The 19,273-nt window shown below is 39.5% G+C and overlaps 1 protein-coding gene across 7 annotated transcripts in view; it reads left to right on the top strand.

Moving 5' to 3' along the window:
• The window catches only part of PLCB4 (phospholipase C beta 4), a 390,400-nt gene extending 371,442 nt beyond the window's left edge, over positions 1-18,958 (top strand). For 5 of the 7 annotated variants that reach the window (XM_042980905.1, XM_042980906.1, XM_007086820.2 and 2 more), the window contains 8 exons: positions 27-142; positions 1,437-1,512; positions 3,279-3,454; positions 6,724-6,825; positions 11,561-11,618; positions 12,020-12,106; positions 15,186-15,222; positions 17,357-18,955. In XM_042980905.1, the coding sequence (XP_042836839.1) occupies positions 27-142; positions 1,437-1,512; positions 3,279-3,454; positions 6,724-6,825; positions 11,561-11,618; positions 12,020-12,106; positions 15,186-15,222; positions 17,357-17,445 (741 nt within the window). In that variant the 3' untranslated portion in view covers positions 17,446-18,955. Of the gene's footprint in view, positions 1-26; positions 143-1,436; positions 1,513-3,278; positions 3,455-6,723; positions 6,826-11,560; positions 11,619-12,019; positions 12,107-15,185; positions 15,223-17,356 lie in introns of all 7 variants that reach the window. The other 2 variants (XM_042980909.1, XM_042980904.1) reach the window with 2 other exon arrangements.
• Positions 18,959-19,273: the final 315 nt, after the last annotated feature.

The following is a 19,273-nucleotide window of genomic DNA, read 5'->3' on the forward strand; positions in this document are numbered from 1 at the left end:
TGTAACTACAGATTGTTCTTCTTCAGGAGCACAGCACCATGCAGAAGCTGCATTGCACACAAGTTGACAAAATTGTGGCACAGTATGACAAAGAGAAGTCGACGCATGAGAAAATCCTAGAGAAGGCAATGAAGAAGAAGGGGTAATGGCTCTTTATTTCCTTCCAGAGGCTTTTCACCTTTTTATATTTTGTCTTTTCGCACAGTGACGCTGACTGTTTAGGCCAAGGAAGAACTTGGTCTTGACTGTGTGTTCTTTAAAAGTTTTTCCTGGGAATTAAGAGATTCATTCAGCTGAAGGCAGGGATTGAGGTGGAAAAGAAGAGCTTTATTCACGTTCGACAGCCATTGGTAGATGACACAGTAACTAATGTCTCTCCTGTGTTTTCCACCCAGGTGGAAAACTCAGGTGTTTTTAAGATGAATGGAGGGGAAAGGAAGGACAAGCTGAAGTTGGGAAATTTTGAAATTACAGAAACCATTTTGCATCACCATAAAATAAATATTAAGGTTGATCCACTCTTGGAGACAAAAATACAATCTTAGTTTTTAATATTACAAGGATCTTTAGCCCATGTCCCCGGATAAGACTGTTAAAGAAAACCTATCATTGAATTTAGTATAAAAGATTTTGTCTAGAATTAAGCCCAGGGGATATTTCTGCGATGCTACAAGCTCACCAAATAGCAGACTGAAGAGAAAGCATACTCAGTGCCAGCCCTTGAGAGGTAACAGTTTTGATGAAGTCCTAGCATTTTTAGAATAATGCTTCTCTCGGAGACATTCTCAGTAATATCGTGAAGCATTCCGACTTAGGGCATAATACATCAGAGCATATATGCTGAAGACAAGCTCAGAACCTGTTCTGGTTTCAGCAGTGTATAGATATTACAAAAGGAAAAAATAATCACTGAAATAAGCAGTAATGGTTGCTGGGAAATTGCCTTGTATATTTCCTCCTCACAATAGAAGAAGAAGCAAAAATTGCCCTATGATGCCAAGAAACGCTATTTTCTGCCTTGCTGGCATGTGTAAAAGACAAAAATCTGGCTTTACAACCAGAAAGAGCTTAAAAATTCACTTCAAGGCCGAGGACCTATTTTCTAGTTTTTATCTCAAATAATATTTTATTGAATAAATGAAAAATAGCCTAAAGAAAAGCAGGAACCAAAATGGAAACTCTGACAACATACCCTTAACAATGAAATCATTGTTAGGTCTGGAGTGTCTCTTTGTGTAGTGGTTGAATTGAGTAATCACGATACAGATATTTTGTAAGGTATACATCTGTTACTAGAAATACTGATGTTGCCCAATGAGCCATGGCCTCCCATGTTTGATGAACAAATTGTCTTCATTAGAAAGCTTTGAAGCAAAGGCTCATGGGATGGGAAGATATCTAACATTGGCACACATTTGTGATTTTTCCATTTTCAGGGGAAGTAATTGTCTCGAAATGAAAAAAGAAACAGAAATTAAAATTCAGACACTGACATCAGATCACAAATCTAAGGTAAGAAAATGCCTAGATTTGCAGAAGATACTTTGTAATTTTTTACAAGCCCTACCTAATATAAATCAGAAGTAACAATAACTTGGGGCTAGTCTGGGAATTCAAGGGATCTAAGCATTCACCTTTGTTCCAGACTCAGTGGCTTTGAGAAGAGCCCTTTCATGGAATACCTTTTCCTTCATCTGTTGAAATATGCATTTCTATGTATCTATGTTGTCTGCTTCAGGGGCATCAAGCAAAACAGTACGTTGACTAAAAGGAAATATTGTATAAAATACAGAACATGCTTCCCTATAAAAGTAACATTAAACATATGACAAAAAACCCACCCAACTTAGGGACTGAGTTACTCTTTGATACTTATTCCATTCTAACTTTGCTGTGGAAGTTTAGGATGGGGGAAAAAATGAAAAGCTGATATTCTAAGAGATGATTTCAACTGTTCATATTGCATAAGAAAATGGGAGCTTGGGAGACTCATTAGTTTGCAGATATTTGGGGAACTGAGCACTAAGTTCCAGTCAAGAACACAAATAACTCCTCCAGCATTAATAGTTATAAAAGAGGGTAGGGGGACTCTTAAAGCTCCCAGCTCTAGCTTTTGGTCAAACCAGTCTACACGCAGCTCTCATCCAGCCCAGTGGCCCTGCTGCCTGCGTGGAGCAGCGCCACTGTTCAAGCTGAGCTTCTCGGTGCTATGCATTTTGTGTCCATTCTACCCTGAAGTGACATAGGCAGTAAGCCATGTGTCTTGGAGAATGGTTCTTCACTCTCTTTCTCTCTTCTTAACTGGAATGTTTGAGAATTAATGTCTCTGCAGCATGCCATGATTTTCAGAAGCTTTGCACAAATAGGAAAGCAACAGTTTTTGCATTGATATCAGTTAGCTTTTGCTGCATAATAAGCCATGTCAAAATGTAGTGGCTGAAGACCACTACCAGTTATTAGTTTAAAACTCAGTGCGTCAGAATTTGGGCTGTACTCAGTTGGGTAGTTCTACTGATTTTGACTAGGCTCACTCATGTGTCTGGGCTTGATGACTCTACTCAGATATCTGGCGGCTAGCTGGCTGCTGGTTGCGTTTTCCAACATGACTTCTCGTCCTCCATCAGGCTAGCACAGTCTCTGTCACAGGGTAGCCTCAGAGTTCCAGACAGCAGAACGGGGAGCGTTTTCCAAGCTTCCTCTTGCACCACATTTGCTACTGTCTCCTTGCTGAATCCACTCACAAGGTCAGCCAGGTTCCGGGAGGTGGGGAAATGGATTCTAGCTCTTGATATGAGGGAAGGTACAAAACCACATTACAAAGAGCATGGATGTGGGGAGGGGAAGACTTTCTACCCCAGCATCTGTTAGAGTGGACACAGTGAGTCATGATCCAGGAATAAGAGAATACAGAGCTCTTCATTCAGACCTGTGGCCTTGTGGACATGAAGCTGGAAAGGCATGAGGAGCTGGGGAGAATCTGATCAAATCAGTAAAGGAGCCCAAGGTCTGGACAAAAGGGAACATGGACAAGTTAGGCAGTGAAATCACAGTCCACGGCTGAATATTTAGACCCAAAGTGATTGATTATTTTAATAAGCTGTGATCTCCTGATTCCCATGGATTAGTACCTGTTTTTTTTTTTTTTTTATTGTTGTAGTATCTACTGATTCACCAACCAAATTGGTAGGTGAGATTTGAAATACAGGACTGATGCTGTTTTCAGTTCATACCGGATCTGTGACAGTTCCAAGTGGCACCATCCCCTTTTCCCCACACAGGTCAAAGAGATAGTGGCCCAGCACACAAAGGAATGGTCAGAAATGATTAACACCCACAGTGCTGAGGAACAAGAAATCCGGGACCTGCACCTCAGCCAGCAGTGCGAGCTCCTGAGAAAGCTACTGATCAACGCCCACGAGCAGCAAACCCAGCAGCTAAAACTGTCCCATGACAGGTAGGCAAGTGAGCCTTCTCCAAAGCGAACTCCTAATTTTGTAATAGGATTGAGTGTATGTATGAGCCAAGGTAGGAAACAAGATCAACTTGACATAGGATACTGAGCTGTTACACATATCACGTCATACAGTTGAGATAAGAAATATGAGCTATAAGAAATGGCCTCTGCCATCAAGGTGCTTACAAGTGTTAGCAAGGTTGGGGCACCTGGGTGGCTCAGTTGGCTAAGTGTCCAGCCTTGGCTCAAGTCATGATCTTAGGGTTCATGGGTTCGAGCCCTGCGTCGGGCTCGCTGATGGCTCAAAGCCTGGAGCCTGCTTTGTTCGGATTCTGTATCTCCCTCTCCCTCCCTCTCTCTCTCTCTCTCCCTCTCCCTCCCTCTCTCTCTCTCTCAAAGATGAATGAACATTAAAAAATTTTTTAAGTGTTGGCAAGGTATTAACGCTCACATGAACAATTAAGTTGAATTCCAAATAGTATAGGATGCACACTAAAAAGCAGCACAGAACAAAGGAGCTCAGCTGCTTCCGGAGGGGTCATGGAGGCTCCACTGGGTGGTAGCGCTAACAATGGCCTTTGGAAAGTGGCCTGGAGCCTCGTAGGAAAGGAAGACACAGCAGGAGACAGAAACCAACCAGTTCAGCTCCTGCCTCAGATTGGATCTGGTCACTCCCTGGCTAAATGTGGTGAGACCCTTTACATTATTAGGAATTCTGGGAATTTTAGAAAGAGAGGCCTAATCAAGAAACAGCAAAGAAGTATCAGTTTATATAGGTTTCTTGCAGCTTCAGCAAATGGAATATCGCATTTAAAATACCGCAAATGATGAACTGGACTTTCACCCGGGGAGAAGAGTGTTGATGTCAATTACGTCTTTTTATCCCAGCTTTGTTACAGCTTGTTAGCTTCTCCCTTCATGCCTGCTGTATGCCACTGTTAGGATCTATTGATATACACAAAAGAGTAGAGAATAGAAAAGCATTATACAAACAAAGCAAACAAAAAATTTTAAACGCTAACTGCATAAATTATCTGGGTGCATTCATGAATTCCCAGCCTCATTTTGGAGTGACAGATGCAGCCCTGAGAATGTGAAGCATTTTGCCATAGTTCCCAATTTTCTCTTTCAAAGCAAGAAAATGAGGTATACCATGCTAAGTTTGCTGTAGGTTCATGTCCTATACCCTATCAATTTTAAAGCATTCTATTAAGTTGTATAGGATTAGAAGTTGTCTTTCTTTTTTCCCTTAGAGATGCTGTTGATTTGGTACACAAAAAGGTCTGTTCAGTACCCTGCCTTTGACCCCTGCTGCAATACCAGATTGTAGGTATCTTACCCTCACTCAATGATACTTCACAGGCTGAGGCACTCCATTCTAATCTCTCTTGTAGTTGAATAAAGAAAAGAAGTTAGCCTCAACAGTAGGCATTGTCCAAAAGAAAAAAAGTAACTAATTCTTGCATTGCTTAGGAAGTTATTTGAAGAGAGCATAAGCTATTTACTAATTTACCTTAAAAAAATAAATGCACGGCAGGGGCGTTTTCCCAAGTAACAGCAGTGTTTAAGCTTTTCTCAAGCACCCTGTGGTTGTGTGCATTCTTCACCATCACAGCTGTGGCTCTTGGTTAAAAAATCTGGCCTTCTTGGGGCTCAGTTGGTTAAGCGTATGACTCTTGATTTCAGCTCAGGTCATGATCACAGAGTCGTGGGATCAAGCTCCATGTTGGGCTGCATGCTGACAGTGCGGAGCCTGCTTGGGATTCTCTCTCCCTCTGTCTACCCCTCCCCTGCTAGCTCACTCTCTCTCTTTCAAAATAAAAATACTGCCTTTTTAATACTGGTCAGCAACATTTGGTCATTGAGAAATGCTTGTCGAATGAATGAATAAAGAAATGGTTGATTTACTAACACTAAATTGAGGAAGAATTTGAGAGCCATTTTCTTGGGCCTAGGAGTTTCTATGCATATTCCTGCATCTGGGGGATCAGTGTTATCTATCCCTTTTGATATAGTATAGATACTACTTAGAACACCTGATTCCTTGGTCACTCATTTCCAGCCAGGGATTCAAGGAGACCCCCCCTAGGTTCCAGAAAAAACTCTCTGTTAATAATACTCATTTCAGTGTTCTAAATTGTATACCTTTAATACACACATAAGTAACCCAGGAGTCTTTGTCATGTGCACACAGACATTCTGGCACACGCGGTCATCAGTGGCCTTATGTTAACAACCTTTTTTTCTTACTTCCTGTGCTTATTTGAAATCATTTAGTCTCCTTCATTCCCATGAGCCGTCAGAAAACATGAAGGTCACTTGTGAGGGTCACAACATCCTGTCTCTCTTCCAGACCATCTGGTCCCAAGAAATGTAGGGCAAAGCTCAAAAATCTTTATATTTTTATGGGCAAACATAATGTCTCTTCATCCCATTTCATCACTGTTACTTTCTCAGTAGGTAACCCACTTCCACATCTCATGGATTCAGGCTCTTTCCTGCCTTTTCACAGGATACAAAATAACTTGATGAGCTCAATAATGGGGGGAAAGGGGCGCCTGGGTGGCTCGGTCGGTTAAGCGTCCGACTTCGGCTCAGGTCATGATCTCACGGTCCGTCAGTTCGAGCCCCGCGTCGGGCTCTGGGCTGACCGCTCAGAGCCTGGAGCCTGTTTCAGATTCTGTGTCTCCCTCTCTCTCTCTGCCCCTCCCCTGTTCATGCTCTGCCTCTCTCTGTCTCAAAAATAAATAAACGTTAAAAAAAATAATAATAATAATGGGGGGAAAAAGTGAGAATAGGGAAATGAGCTCAATAATGGGGAAAAAAACAACAGTGGGACTGTTATATGTAGAATGAATGAATGGTTGGATAAATTTATTTATTTTTTATTTTAGAGCACGAGTGGGGGAGAGGGAGAGAATCTTTTAAGCAGGCTCCATGCTGTCAGCCCTGAGCCCCATGCGGGACACAATCCCATGACCCTGGGATCATGACCTGAGCTGAAATCCAGAGTCAGACGCTCAACCAAATGAGCCACCCAGATGCCCCTATTTATTATTTTCTTATAGTTCCATGTCCATAACATAAAATTTGCCATTTTAACTGTTTTTAACTGTGTGGCATCAGGTACATTCACACTGTTACGCAGCCATCACCACCATCCATCTCTAGGACTTTTTCATCTTCCCTAACTGAAACTCTGAATCTGATAAACACTAACTTCCCATTTCCCCCACCCCACCCCTGTTTGTCTTCTTTTTAATACTTAGGGAAAGCAAGGAAATGCGAGCACACCAGGCTAAGATTTCTATGGAAAATAGCAAAGCCATCAGCCAAGATAAATCTATCAAGAATAAAGCAGAACGGGAAAGGTAAGTCTGAGAACATTCACTGTGGGCATGTAGCATTGACTAGGAGGCATAGACTCAGTAATGTGTATGTGTGTGCATGCACACATACTCACATTTGAAATACAAAATCCTTGTGAGTTTTGACTAAGGATTCGGCTATTATAACTGCTGTGAAGATTTACTGTTACTATAGAATGGTTGTCTTCTGATTGCTTACTACCACCAGTAAAACAATCAATTGAATTTACATTCAGTATATGTGTGCTCATATACAAACAAAATTATATAAAATATGGCAAAATATCCTTCCCACATTCCATTGGGTCATCCATCCCACAAGCATCTCACCTGCTCAGGTATAAGCCCAGTCTGGTTGGGTGGTTCTGAATAGCGGTGTAGGAGGAAGGTCTTCCTTTGATTTGCCCTGTGCTGTCCTTGATATCAGGGATCATCTCCAAAGTCCCTAGTCAGATTTTCTGGCTTGACCTTATCTTGGTTGGTTTTTTTTAGAAATCGAAACCAAGACAAGAATTTAGGTGCATGTCATTTATTGAGAAAGGGATCTTCAGAAAAGAGTAGTAGGAGAAGTAGGAAGGGTCAAAGGCAGGGACTAAGCAAGGATATGTTGTTCTCAGCGACAGTCCCTCTTTAGGCTGATCTTAAGCTCTGTAGTAAGATCTGTACCACACATCTCTTTAAACCAGGGGGGTCTGGCTTTCGTACTTCTGTGTTAGTCAGTCATTGGCCTCCTGGAGCTGGGGAAGGTTTATGTGACCTCCAGGGAAGGTCCCAGATGCAAGCCCTTTAGGCAAAGGCAGTGTAGGGGATTTGAGAGGACATCAATAGTCCTGTTATCCAAGAGAGGGAATAAACAGCACTTGATTCCCAGTGATCGCAAAATACAGAGCAAAGTGAAGATTATCTCTTGGGACTGAGACATGAGCATGTTTAGGGCTTCAAGTCACTTAACTCTCCCTTAGCTGAGTTGTTGGAGAACTTTGCAGCTGCAGAGGAAAGCACCCATGTTTCACTTACATGGACTTTTGTGGGTACCTGACGTTTCCTCTTTGTTTTGAACAGGGCAAGATTTGCTGTCCAACTTCCTCAATTTCATTGATTTTTTTTTGCCATTATTAATAATGATATTAAACTTGAAATACAATCAGGTATAAAGTGTAATACCATCCAGTGCATTTTCATACTGAAGTTTTGTTGAATTAAGTACAATTGAGAATGGGTCATCAATAGGACATGGAATTTCACAGTAGCATGACCTGGAAATGAATTGACTTTTTAAAATGTTGGCCTCAGAAATTTCCCAATCAATGTGGAGTATCTAGGGAAATTATTACTTAGCTTAATCAATACTTATTTGCAACATCCTATTGTGGGTCTAGTTTATGTATTCTCAGAAAAGGAGTTTTTAAGAGCCTTAGATACACGGGAATGGCATTGTCTACTTTAGCTCAAAAACAGAATATTCCAGCCATTATAAAACCTCATCAATTTGAATTATTTTCGACTGTCCAAAGTGAAATACAGAATTCAGAAGGGTAAATGTGCTAATTATTAAACAGCTCTTTTTCATTTTTTTCAAGTATGTTACAAAGTGGACTTCCGTCCACTTTGTTTTTAATTTTTTTACATTGATGTAATATACTTGTTTATTATAACTCTGTCTCCAGTGATAGGTGGTTCTAAAACATCTACAAATGGCTGGTTTTTTAAATAATTTCTGGGTGCAAAATGGTTGTCTTCTAAACACATGCATTGTGTGTCCACTTTAAGAAAGAACTTAGAAATGAAATTAAAAATTTATAAGCAGATAGCTATGAAAGATATATAGAAACTGAAAAACAAAACAAAAAACAAAAAAAAAAGAAACTGAAAAACACCATTTCTGAGTTGAAGACATTTCAACAGAAATTAGGCAATATTTATAACTGAATGACAATACAAATACTCTCTATCAATGTGTGGAAGGTAGCTAAACCATATAGCAAAAGAAACAATCAACAAAATCAAGAGGGAACCTACAGAATGGGAAAAATATTTATAAACCATGTATCAGGGATTAATATCCAAATATATAGAAGGAACTCCTACAACTCACAACAAATCAACCTGATTTTAAAATGACAGAGGACCTGAATAGACATTTTTCCAAAGAAAACATACAAATGGCCAACAGATACATGAAAAGGGGTCAAGATCACTAATCATCAGGGAGATGCAAATCAAAACTACAGTGAAATAAAACCTCATACCTGTTAGTATGGCTATTTATCAAAAAGACAAGAGAGAACAACTGTTGGTGACGATGTAGAGAAAAGAGAACATTTCTGCTCTGTTGGCACCACGTAAATTGGTGCAGCCACTATTAAACAATATGGAGCTTCCTTAAAAATAGAAATACCATATGATCTTACAACCCTACTTCTCAGTATCTATCTGAAGGAACTGAAATCACTATATCAAAGAGATATCTGCACCCCTATGTTCATTGCAGCATTATTCAAATAGCCAAGACATGGAAAGAACCCAAGTGCCGATGAATGGATAAAGAAAAAATGATTTTCCATGCACATGTGTGCATGAATGTTATCCAGCCATTAAAAAAAAAGGAAATCTTGGCATTTGTGACAACGTGGGTGGACCTTGAGGGCATAATGTTAAGTGAAATAAGTCAGAGAAAGACAAATACTGTATGATTTCACTTATGTATGAAATCTAAAAAAAACCAAGCTCATAACAGCAGATAAAATGTTGGTTTCCAGGAATTAACGGGGTGGAGAAATGGGAAAATGTTGGTTAAAAGGAACAAGCTTCCAGTTATAAGAGGATTAAGTTCTGGGGATCTAATATCCAGCATGGTGACTATAGCTAAGAGTAATGTATTATATATTTGAAAGTTGCTATACTATTTTCACCTTTTTTTAAACATTTTTTAATGATTGGGGCACCTGGGTGGCTCAGTCGGTTGGGCGACCGACTTCGGCTCAGGTCATGATCTCGCGGTCTGTGAGTTCGAGCCCCGCGTCGGGCTCTGTGCTGCCAGCTCAGAGCCTGGAGCCTGTTTCAGATTCTGTGTCTCCCTCTCTCTGACCCTCCCCTGTTCATGCTCTGTCTCTCTCTGTCTCAAAAATAAATAAACGTTAAAAAAAAAATTTAAAAAAATAAAAAAATAAATAAAAAATAAAAAAAAAATTTTTTAATGATTATTTTTGAGAGAGAGAATGCAAGCAGGGGAGGGGCAGAGAGAGAGGGAGACACGGAATCTGAAGCAGGCCTTGAGCTGTCAGCACAGAGCCCAACACAGGTCCCGAACCAATGAACCATGGGATTATGACCTGAGCCAAAGTCGGAAGCTTAACCAACTGAGCCACCCAGGTGCCGCTATCTTGTTTTCACCTTAAGAAAAGCAGGTAGCTTAAGTGATATTTAGAGTGAAAATTATAGCCTAGCTGTATAGAGTTTTTTAAATAAATGCAAACTAATGAGTTACATACCCAAGAGAGTATAAAATTAGAAATGCCCAAATTAGAGTAATAAAATTAGAGTAAACCCAAAGATTGCAGGTGGGGAGAAATAAAAGAGTATCAGAGTAGAAAACAAAAAGTAATAGGGATGGTCAGCAAAAACAAAGGCTTACTTTTTGAAAAAACAAACCCCAGGAGATCAGTGAACCTCCAGCAGGACTGCGCAAGAAGAAAAAAGAGCACAAGTTAGTAATCTTAGGTCTAAAAAGGAGGCATAACTGCAGAAATAATATTGTTGAAAATGAAGACTACTATAGAGAATACTACCAGTGAGTCTGAAAACTTGAATGGACAATTGCCCAGGAAAATATTCTAGTCTCTTCATAAATGGAAAAACCCATATGGCATATGAAAATAATGAGGTGCTTTTAAACACAGCCGTATCTCTAAATTCTAGGTTAAGTAGTGAGTTACATGAATAAACCCAGAATATGTTACCATTTCGGTAAATTTGGAAAATACACAAAACAATACAGACCTGCAGCATCACTTGTGAGCTGGTTACAAATGCAGAGTCTCAGGCCCCACCCCAAACCCACTAAATCAGACCCCCTGGGGGTGGGCCCAGCAATCAGTGGTTTTGACAATATCTCCACTAGATTTGTAGGTGCATGAAAATTTGAGAAACACCTGTATGTGTTATTAAAAAAAATTTTTTTAACGTTTATTTATTTTTTTGAGACAGAGAAGGAGCATGAATGGGGGAGGGTCAGAGAGAGAAGGAGACACAGAATCCGAAACAGGCTCCAGGCTCTGAGCTGTCGGCACAGAGCCCGATGCAGGGCTCGAACTCACAGACCGTGAGATCATGACCTGAGCCGAGGTTGGATGCTCAACCAACTTAGCCACCCAGGCGCCCTTGGAATAAAAATATTAAAACATAGATGGGAAGGTCCACACCAAATTCAAAATAGTGGTTATGTCCAGAGAGAAAGAAACTGGAATCAGGAAAAATACAAAAGGGGCTTTAATTATATCTCTAACACTTTGTTTCCTTTAAAAATTCAAGACAAATATGGCAAAACATTAATATTGAGTAATCTGACTGGATACAAAGATGTTTGTATTTTCCACTGTACAGTATAGGTTTCAAAATTCCACAAAAATTAGGAAAAGTGGTAATTCCATCCATATAATTAAATGGAATAGGACTTTAATAGTATGTTAATTCTATTCAATGTCAGCTGCCAACTGATATTTGTACCTATTACTTTTAGGAGAGTCAGGGAGTTAAATAGCAGCAACACCAAAAAGTTTCTGGAAGAAAGAAAGAGAGTAAGTATTTTATAATTCTCTTGGCACTGTAAACAATAACTCACGCTTAGATATCAGACTTCTGGCTAATTTGTTTAATTTGATTTTTCTGTAAACATTCTAGCCTCTCTTGTCTGCTCCCTGAGAACTAAATAATCTATTACTAAAATCTTTAAGATATTAATTTGGCATTATTTTATATGGAAAAGGGAGCCAAGTTTTAATTGCACCTAAGTACTCTATTATTTTAGCAGGAAAGATCTTCCCAGTAAGAATTAGGGGGTTATACTCTTCCAGTTGTCAGACTACTTTTCATGATTTGTTTAAATAATTATCTCCCTGGGTTAAATTGTAAACTTAACGGTCATACCTCTTCCATCCAAAGTTTATCCGATTTTTTTTTTTTTTTTTTTTTTTTGCAGCTCGCCATGAAACAGTCCAAAGAAATGGATCAGTTGAAAAAAGTCCAGCTTGAACACCTGGAGTTCCTAGAGAAACAGAATGAGCAGGTATTTTACCTAAAGGGCATAAAAAGACATAGACAGCCAGCCAGGTTTGGGGGTGGATGCCATACCTGCAGATAGTGACCCTTCTGCTAAAACCCATAGCCTGAGTAGCAGCATGGAAGGGTGGCTAGGATGTGATCCCTTTTACTGTATTTTCCCCATTGCATCAAACAAGAACAGAAAGTACCCTTTTCTGAAGTGGGAGAGGAATGTAGCCATGGGAGGAAGAGACTCTGAAGTCGTCTTTGGAATAGATTGTGATGATTCTAATAGTGATGTCCCTGAGAGGAGAAAACAGAGGTTACAAATTATGTCTCCATTTTCATTTAGAGCTTTGTAATTTGCAACCTAGGCACATGTTATAGTCTATTTAAAAGCAGATGAGAGAAACCACCTGGTTTCAACCTCAGTCTTAAAAGTCATAAAACCATCTTAGGGCTTACTAGCAGGACCCAAGGAAAGGAGCTGCCCAAAACTCTACAAGCCACCTAACGTGAGTGGATACCATATTCTTGGTATTTTTTTTGTTTTTGTTTTTTCCCAGCAAGGCACATAGTTACCCCAAACCCAACTCTTTAGTTAGCCATCGGGCATATACCAACACCAAGATATATATGTATGTTTACCCGAAGAATAGTGCAGGTGGGGTCCTTCCCAAATGGGCTACAGTCCATTGGCCATCCAGTCTCATTTCAGTATGATGGCACTACCACCAGCTTATAAGACAAAATGACCCTCCATGGCAGGTTAAATTTGAGTCTATCTTAGTTCAAATTTCAGTTTTTAGGTATGCTGGTTTGGAAGTTTTTTTATCTAGATAATTTACTTCTATCTAGGAACTGTCAAGAGGTTTTGATGAAACGTGTACTACATTGTTCTTTCCTATTTCCTCATCTACAAAGCAATCCTCTTTAAGATGTATTTCTCAGAGTAAATGCCTCCTTTTGAAAAACACTTCGATTGGAATTATGCTAAAATGTATCTTTTAGAAAGTAAAACAAAACCCTTAAATCTTCTCTTTTTGTATTGCAGTTGGGTAACAAGTAAATCCAACTTCTGGTTTCAGATTTGTTACTTTTTGGTGGACAGAAGTTTTATTCATCAACATACTTCTGAGTTATGTTTCACATTTCCTTTTCAGCTAAATGCTTTTCTATTCATGAATAGTCCACAGATCCTCAAGGGGGACAATAAATGTTTTATTGTCCTGTGGGTCCAATTCATTTGACCATCTCATAGATACATCACGTTGTGGTACGAGTTACCTAGCTTATGTTGTTGGTCTTAAAGCACTTCTCAGGAAGTGTTCCCATGGGCAAAATGGGAATATGAATAAAGGTAAAGCCACCATCTCCAAAATGTTAGAACCTATTTCTGTGATTCAGGGCTGGGTGGGGATAACGGTGCCTCTCAGAAGAAGGCAAAATGAAGGTAAGGCAGTTAACTAAATTAAGAAACTCCTTGGAAATCACTGTGTTGCTTAGCAACAAGTTTGACTAAAGAATGTAAATGTGCTAAAAATTACTCATTACTACAATAGTGGTGAATATCAGAGCTAGAGAATATGCTTACCTAGTGTTTTTTATTTCAGAGCCAAAGTACATAATAAAAAAAAAATCACTTGGAGCTTTTATCCTAATACATGGGTAATTCAAACCACCCCAGAGTTCTTGCATTAAAATATAATGGATTAGTGACAACTGGCTTGATAATATTGGGAGGATAGTGGCTTTTTGATCCAAAAATTGATATAATGCATTTCAATATGTTGTAAGCAGTGTCTACCACCCACAACTGATACTTTGAGTCACAGAAGCTTAGGAAAGCATAGAATATGAGAAAGCTTGAGATTTGATGAAGATTCAGTGAGATTCTATGACAAGAAGTTCACAGTATCCTATTGATGCTTCCAGAAAAGGTAGAATTTGGACTTGAATTCCTGTGTTAAGCTTTGCTTTACCAAAACATGGCCTGTTCAGTAAAAAATCCACAGTATCCTATTGATGCTTCCAGAAAAGGTAGAATTTGGACTTGAATTCCTGTGTTAAGCTTTGCTTTACCAAAACATGGCCTGTTCAGTAAAAAATCCAGTCCCAGATCTTTCTAGTGTGGTTTTGTTTGGAACTTAACAGAGAGCTCTCAGTTACTCTGTGTGTTACAACACTGTCCCAGGCATAGTGCAAAAGATAGAGTGAGTGACTCCATTTCTTCCCTCATAATAGGCATGGGCTGGAACCAGGTAGGAGAGCTCCCTTCATAGCCAATTAAACACTTCATTGGCAGAAAAGTTCCCTTATTTCCAGACATCCTAAATTTTTAGAACAGTCTCCCAAACCTTTGTTAAACCCAAAGACTACTTTCTGCTTCTAAGCCAAAGATAAAATAATTTTAACATTCATCCCTTATATCTCCCTTTAAGGCTTCTTACTGCTTCCTTATGACCCAACTCCCAGAGGCTCACCCCATCCCTGCAAAGCAGAGTGTGGAATGGATCTCCTTAATTAGCTACACCAGCGTTGAGGGCACTGGCAGAAACAAGTCAAGTTTTAATATATTTTGGCCCTGATTCTAGATCCTAACCTCCTGTGTTCTTTTTAAGCCATCTAATGGCCTTGTCTACTTGGTCAGCCAATGCTTCATTTAAAAGTCCAAAAGGTCAGGGACTCGTTTTCTACTAAGTTTTCCCAAGTATCTCATCGTCCTCACATGTACCATTCCAAACATCAACAGCTCCATTACTTTCACACCCAAGCTTTAAAAATTGATTTTTGTCATCAACCCTACCATTTAATAAAGTGAGGGTTCTTGCTAAAAGGTGGGTTCTCCCCCCTCCAATCACTGCTGAGGAAGAGAAGCACAGTCTGGGCTCTTAGGCATCAGTTGTTTGTTTTGTTCTTTTTTTTTTCTGTTGAGATCAATTTGGGGAGAGTTTGTCACTGATGGGTGTATACATGTTATATTCTTAGCTTTTTTGCTTTTCTGTATATGGTTTTACATTCATTTTTCAAGTTCACTTCAGTATTCATTTATTTTGTTTTATATGTATGACTCAATTTTGACATTACTATTTTTGTACAAACAGCTATTGAAATCCTGCCATGCAGTGTCCCAAACGCAAGGTAGGACTGAAACTCTAATCAGCAAGACATTGCTTTCCTTCTCAGCTATGCTAGTGTTCTCGGGGCGATCTCCATTTATGATTCATATCTGCTCATAGCTAAGTAGTATCTCAAGGTTTTGGATGTAAAAGTTTGATCATGTCATGCTTGGACTTCTGATGTAATATACAAACTGACATGCCCAAAATCTTTAGAGAATGATTTCTGAGGGAGTTTGAACCAACGTTTCCTACTACAGACCTAGGAAACTCAAGTCATGCTAATAACGATATACCTACACATCAAGAACAGTGATATATGACTGTCATTTGGACTGACCACAGCTAACTCTGGGTCACGAGGTCAGATCTCTCCCAAACATTAATATGACTGCAATTAATTTTAAAGCACCCTCCTAGAAAGTTCATTGGTGCTTTTTTAATGACAGAGTTATGGTCTGTGTGCAGAAACATTATAGAGTGTTATGACCCTTGTCATGCTTTCTGCTAGATCTGGTCTGCCAAGGACCCTAATCACCTCTTATAAGTAAGGTGACCGTATAATTTATTATCTGAACCAGGATCATTTTGAGAGGGAAAGAGGGTGATGTTCATAATTGCCAGGACTACAGGCATAAACTGGAACTGTCCAAATGGGAATGCATGGTCACCCTGCTTCTATGAGAACTTAGCTCTGAGAATAGTCCTTTATTGTCATATGATTCTTCATTCTATGACCGTGTTCAGTAGTGCCTTTAAATGCTAAAAGGGGAGAAGCACAGGGAATCTTTTGTTACTATTTATTGAACATAAAAGTATTTAATTTCTAGTGCTGATAATGTTTCACTGTCCTCTCTTATGAATACCGTTTGTGTCATGGTTTCATGTTTGTATATTTTTCTCCATTTCTTCATTTCTCTATTAGAGTATTAGTATACTTCAGGCATAGAAGAATATCTAGGTAGAGGGAACCGTCCATCCCATATTTGAGCAGAAAGATAAAATTCTTTGGTACTACTCTATCCTCTTTGCCAAAAGGAAACTTGAAGCCACAATATAAAAATAATAAGAAAATGGTCCATGGGTCATACTGGTTTTGTAACAGGGCCTCTTTGGGACCTCTAGATGCTTATTGGATGATGTTCAGATTTGACCAACCCCCCCCCATTGACCTTCTATTTAGTTGGAATACCTAAGCAGACCTGAGTAGTAACATCAACACACTTCAGAGTCCTCCTCTGAGTTATGTCTTTACCATGTTTCCATTCTGAAATGTCCTTTATTTCAAAGTGGCATGTCACACAAAGAGGAAAGGGATGCTTTCTTACTCCCTCAAAAATTACATGGGTTGGCCTGGGCATAAGCTTCCAGGAACCAGCTGGAAAGTAAATGTTGAAATAAGCCAATTAATTTTCCCTATACTGCCAAACATAGAATCTGTCTGCCCCCATCTGACTCCTTTCTACCTCCCAAACCCCCTGGTTGTCTTAGTGACAGTCTTAATTCAGGAGACCAAGTTCACCATGGCTTACTTCCTGGGGAAGCCCATAAAAACTTACCTTGAAGTGAGAACCCAGAGGGATAATTTTTGGACAATAGGATTCCAGGAACCCTACACATTCCTGTGATGTTGTATTTGCAAGGTACTCCAGCCAAATCAATGTGATATGCTCCCAACTAAATTTCTCCATCAGATTCTTAGGGAGTTAACTAAATTTCAGGCTATTTGGGGAAAATACTGTGCACAAGAAACACCTGTTCTAAAAGTTCAAATTATACACAGCCAAGGCAACATGTCCATCTGTAGAATCTAAATCAAACGGTTTGATATGAGGTAGTCTATTGAAGGCCTGGCTTAGCCTCTTTTCAAATGGTTTTCCTGGTGCTATGGAGAACTAATTCTTCACAAGCTTTAATGTGCATCCAAATATCTTAAAGATCTTGTCAACATGCACATTCTGATCCAGTAGGTGTGGGATGGAGTCCCTTGGAGTCCAAGGTTGTGCATTTCTCACAAGGTCCTGGTCCACAGACCTCACTTTGAGTAGCAAGGGACATAGTGACAGCATGGAATTTACGGGAGAAGAGAGGCCGGGGCGGCTACATGCCTTTGAGTGAGAATTTCAACACGTAAGGCCATGTTTCTGATGTTACAGGCGAAGGAGATGCAGCAGATGGTGAAGTTGGAAGCCGAGATGGACCGCAGACCAGCAACAGTAGTGTGAAACTCCAGAATGCAAACTGAAGCCCCAAAACCACACAGCATCAAAAGATCACCCCCAAGCTTCCCAACACAGAGTTCACGCAAGAAGGCTGCTGTCTGTGGGTTTCCTTTACGCCCAGCCAAGATGTTACCTGAAACCACCGAGACTTACATATTTCTATTTAACATTTTGAGTATTGGATCTCCTTGGCCAACCATAAGTAGCTCCCAACCCACCCAAATTACTAGCCCAATAAGGCAGAGTTTCACCCTTGATATTACAACTTAAACATGTTTGCTATAAAATACCATCACACGTGAATGAGCTTGGTGTCCACAACTCTGCTCTGTGATGCATTAGGACATGTTTGAGCTGCAGCAAAAATAGTGCACTAGCGATTGAATATCAAGTGCATGCACTAGGGGGAAAAAAAAACCAACTCTGTCTACAAATTCATCAGCAGAAGTGGCAGTCTGCTAGACAAATTTTGCAGAATTTTTCTACATCTGAGTTACCTCATCAGTAAGTGCCATGTCTCTGCCATGCCGTAAGAAGCTAAGTTCCTGTAAAAGTTGTGGAAATTATTAGAATAAAAAACAGTAGAACAGTGTACCTGTGCCAAAACTCATCAGTGCTCAAGGGAGAACTCTGTTAGGCACATGTTAAGAAAGTTTACATCTGATATTGCTTTATAGGAATTGCTTCTGCCGATTCCAGACATTATAATACACTATTACACCATAAAGATCGTGAAGTGGTAATTGGCAAACGTTTGTAAATGTGACCATGTATAAAATATTTATACTCCTACTTCACACTGTTAGAGCAAAATCATCTACCTATTGCCACATGATGAGATTAGTAAACAGGAATACCAGAACTATGTTTGCATGATACACAAGCACCAGTTAAGACTAATCCATACAGATACAGTTAACCTAATGCCAAATAAATACTGGTTTAATAAAATGGCACAGAATATAATTTGACTATGAAGACTTTTAGCATAATGAAAAAGTCTATATATATGTGTATATGAATTATGTGGGCATTCTTGATACTTCAAGTTCTAGTTTCAAAAAAATACATAACTAATTTAATTTTACACAAAAATATTTATGCAGATTTTCAGAATTTCATATCAGGAAATAACCTTTTTACGTCTGTTAAATATCAAAACAATTTGCTACAGTGTTAATCTGCATGGTCTTTAAGCCTGCCATAGTTGTGTTGCAGACAGTGCATGAAAAAGTATTCTGCGGGGAATCAAGCCATGCCACCCAAGCCGGGAGGAGCGCATGGAAACTTGGTAGTCTAGAACTAATCAGATTACTGATTTTAGGACACAAAACACCAACTGAATTGTTGTATATGCTTGTACAAATTGATTCTGTGTGTTCCCCTGAACAAAGCAGAGAAAATGATGTTACCATCAATATTGAAATTAAACTTCCAACTTCTCTAATAAAAAATGAAAACACATTTACCATCCGTCAGAGTATATACTTTCCAGCAGACTTTTTGCCTTTTTCATAAATGAGCCCTTCGTTATTTCTAAAGGAGGCTTATTCGTGCCCCCACACATTTCCCCTGCCTCCAAATGACAACGAAACAGGCTCATTCTGGTTGACACCCAAATGTGATGCATTTGTCGATGTACGTGTTTTCTTTTTCTCCTATGTATCATTTGAACTGGTCTCTGTGAAATTTCTCTGGTTCCCTGTTTGCTGGTCTGGAAGACAATGGGGTTAGACCATATGTCTTTCAGCACTAATATCCCATGGAAAATTATGGCTATTAATGTAGCACCACATTGGGATGGCCAATTCTCAAGAATTCCAAATGGCTCCTCATCCGATCAAAGGACAT

The sequence above is a fragment of the Panthera tigris genome, chromosome A3, assembly GCF_018350195.1.
Source record: "Panthera tigris isolate Pti1 chromosome A3, P.tigris_Pti1_mat1.1, whole genome shotgun sequence".
Classification (NCBI taxonomy): domain Eukaryota; kingdom Metazoa; phylum Chordata; class Mammalia; order Carnivora; family Felidae; genus Panthera; species Panthera tigris.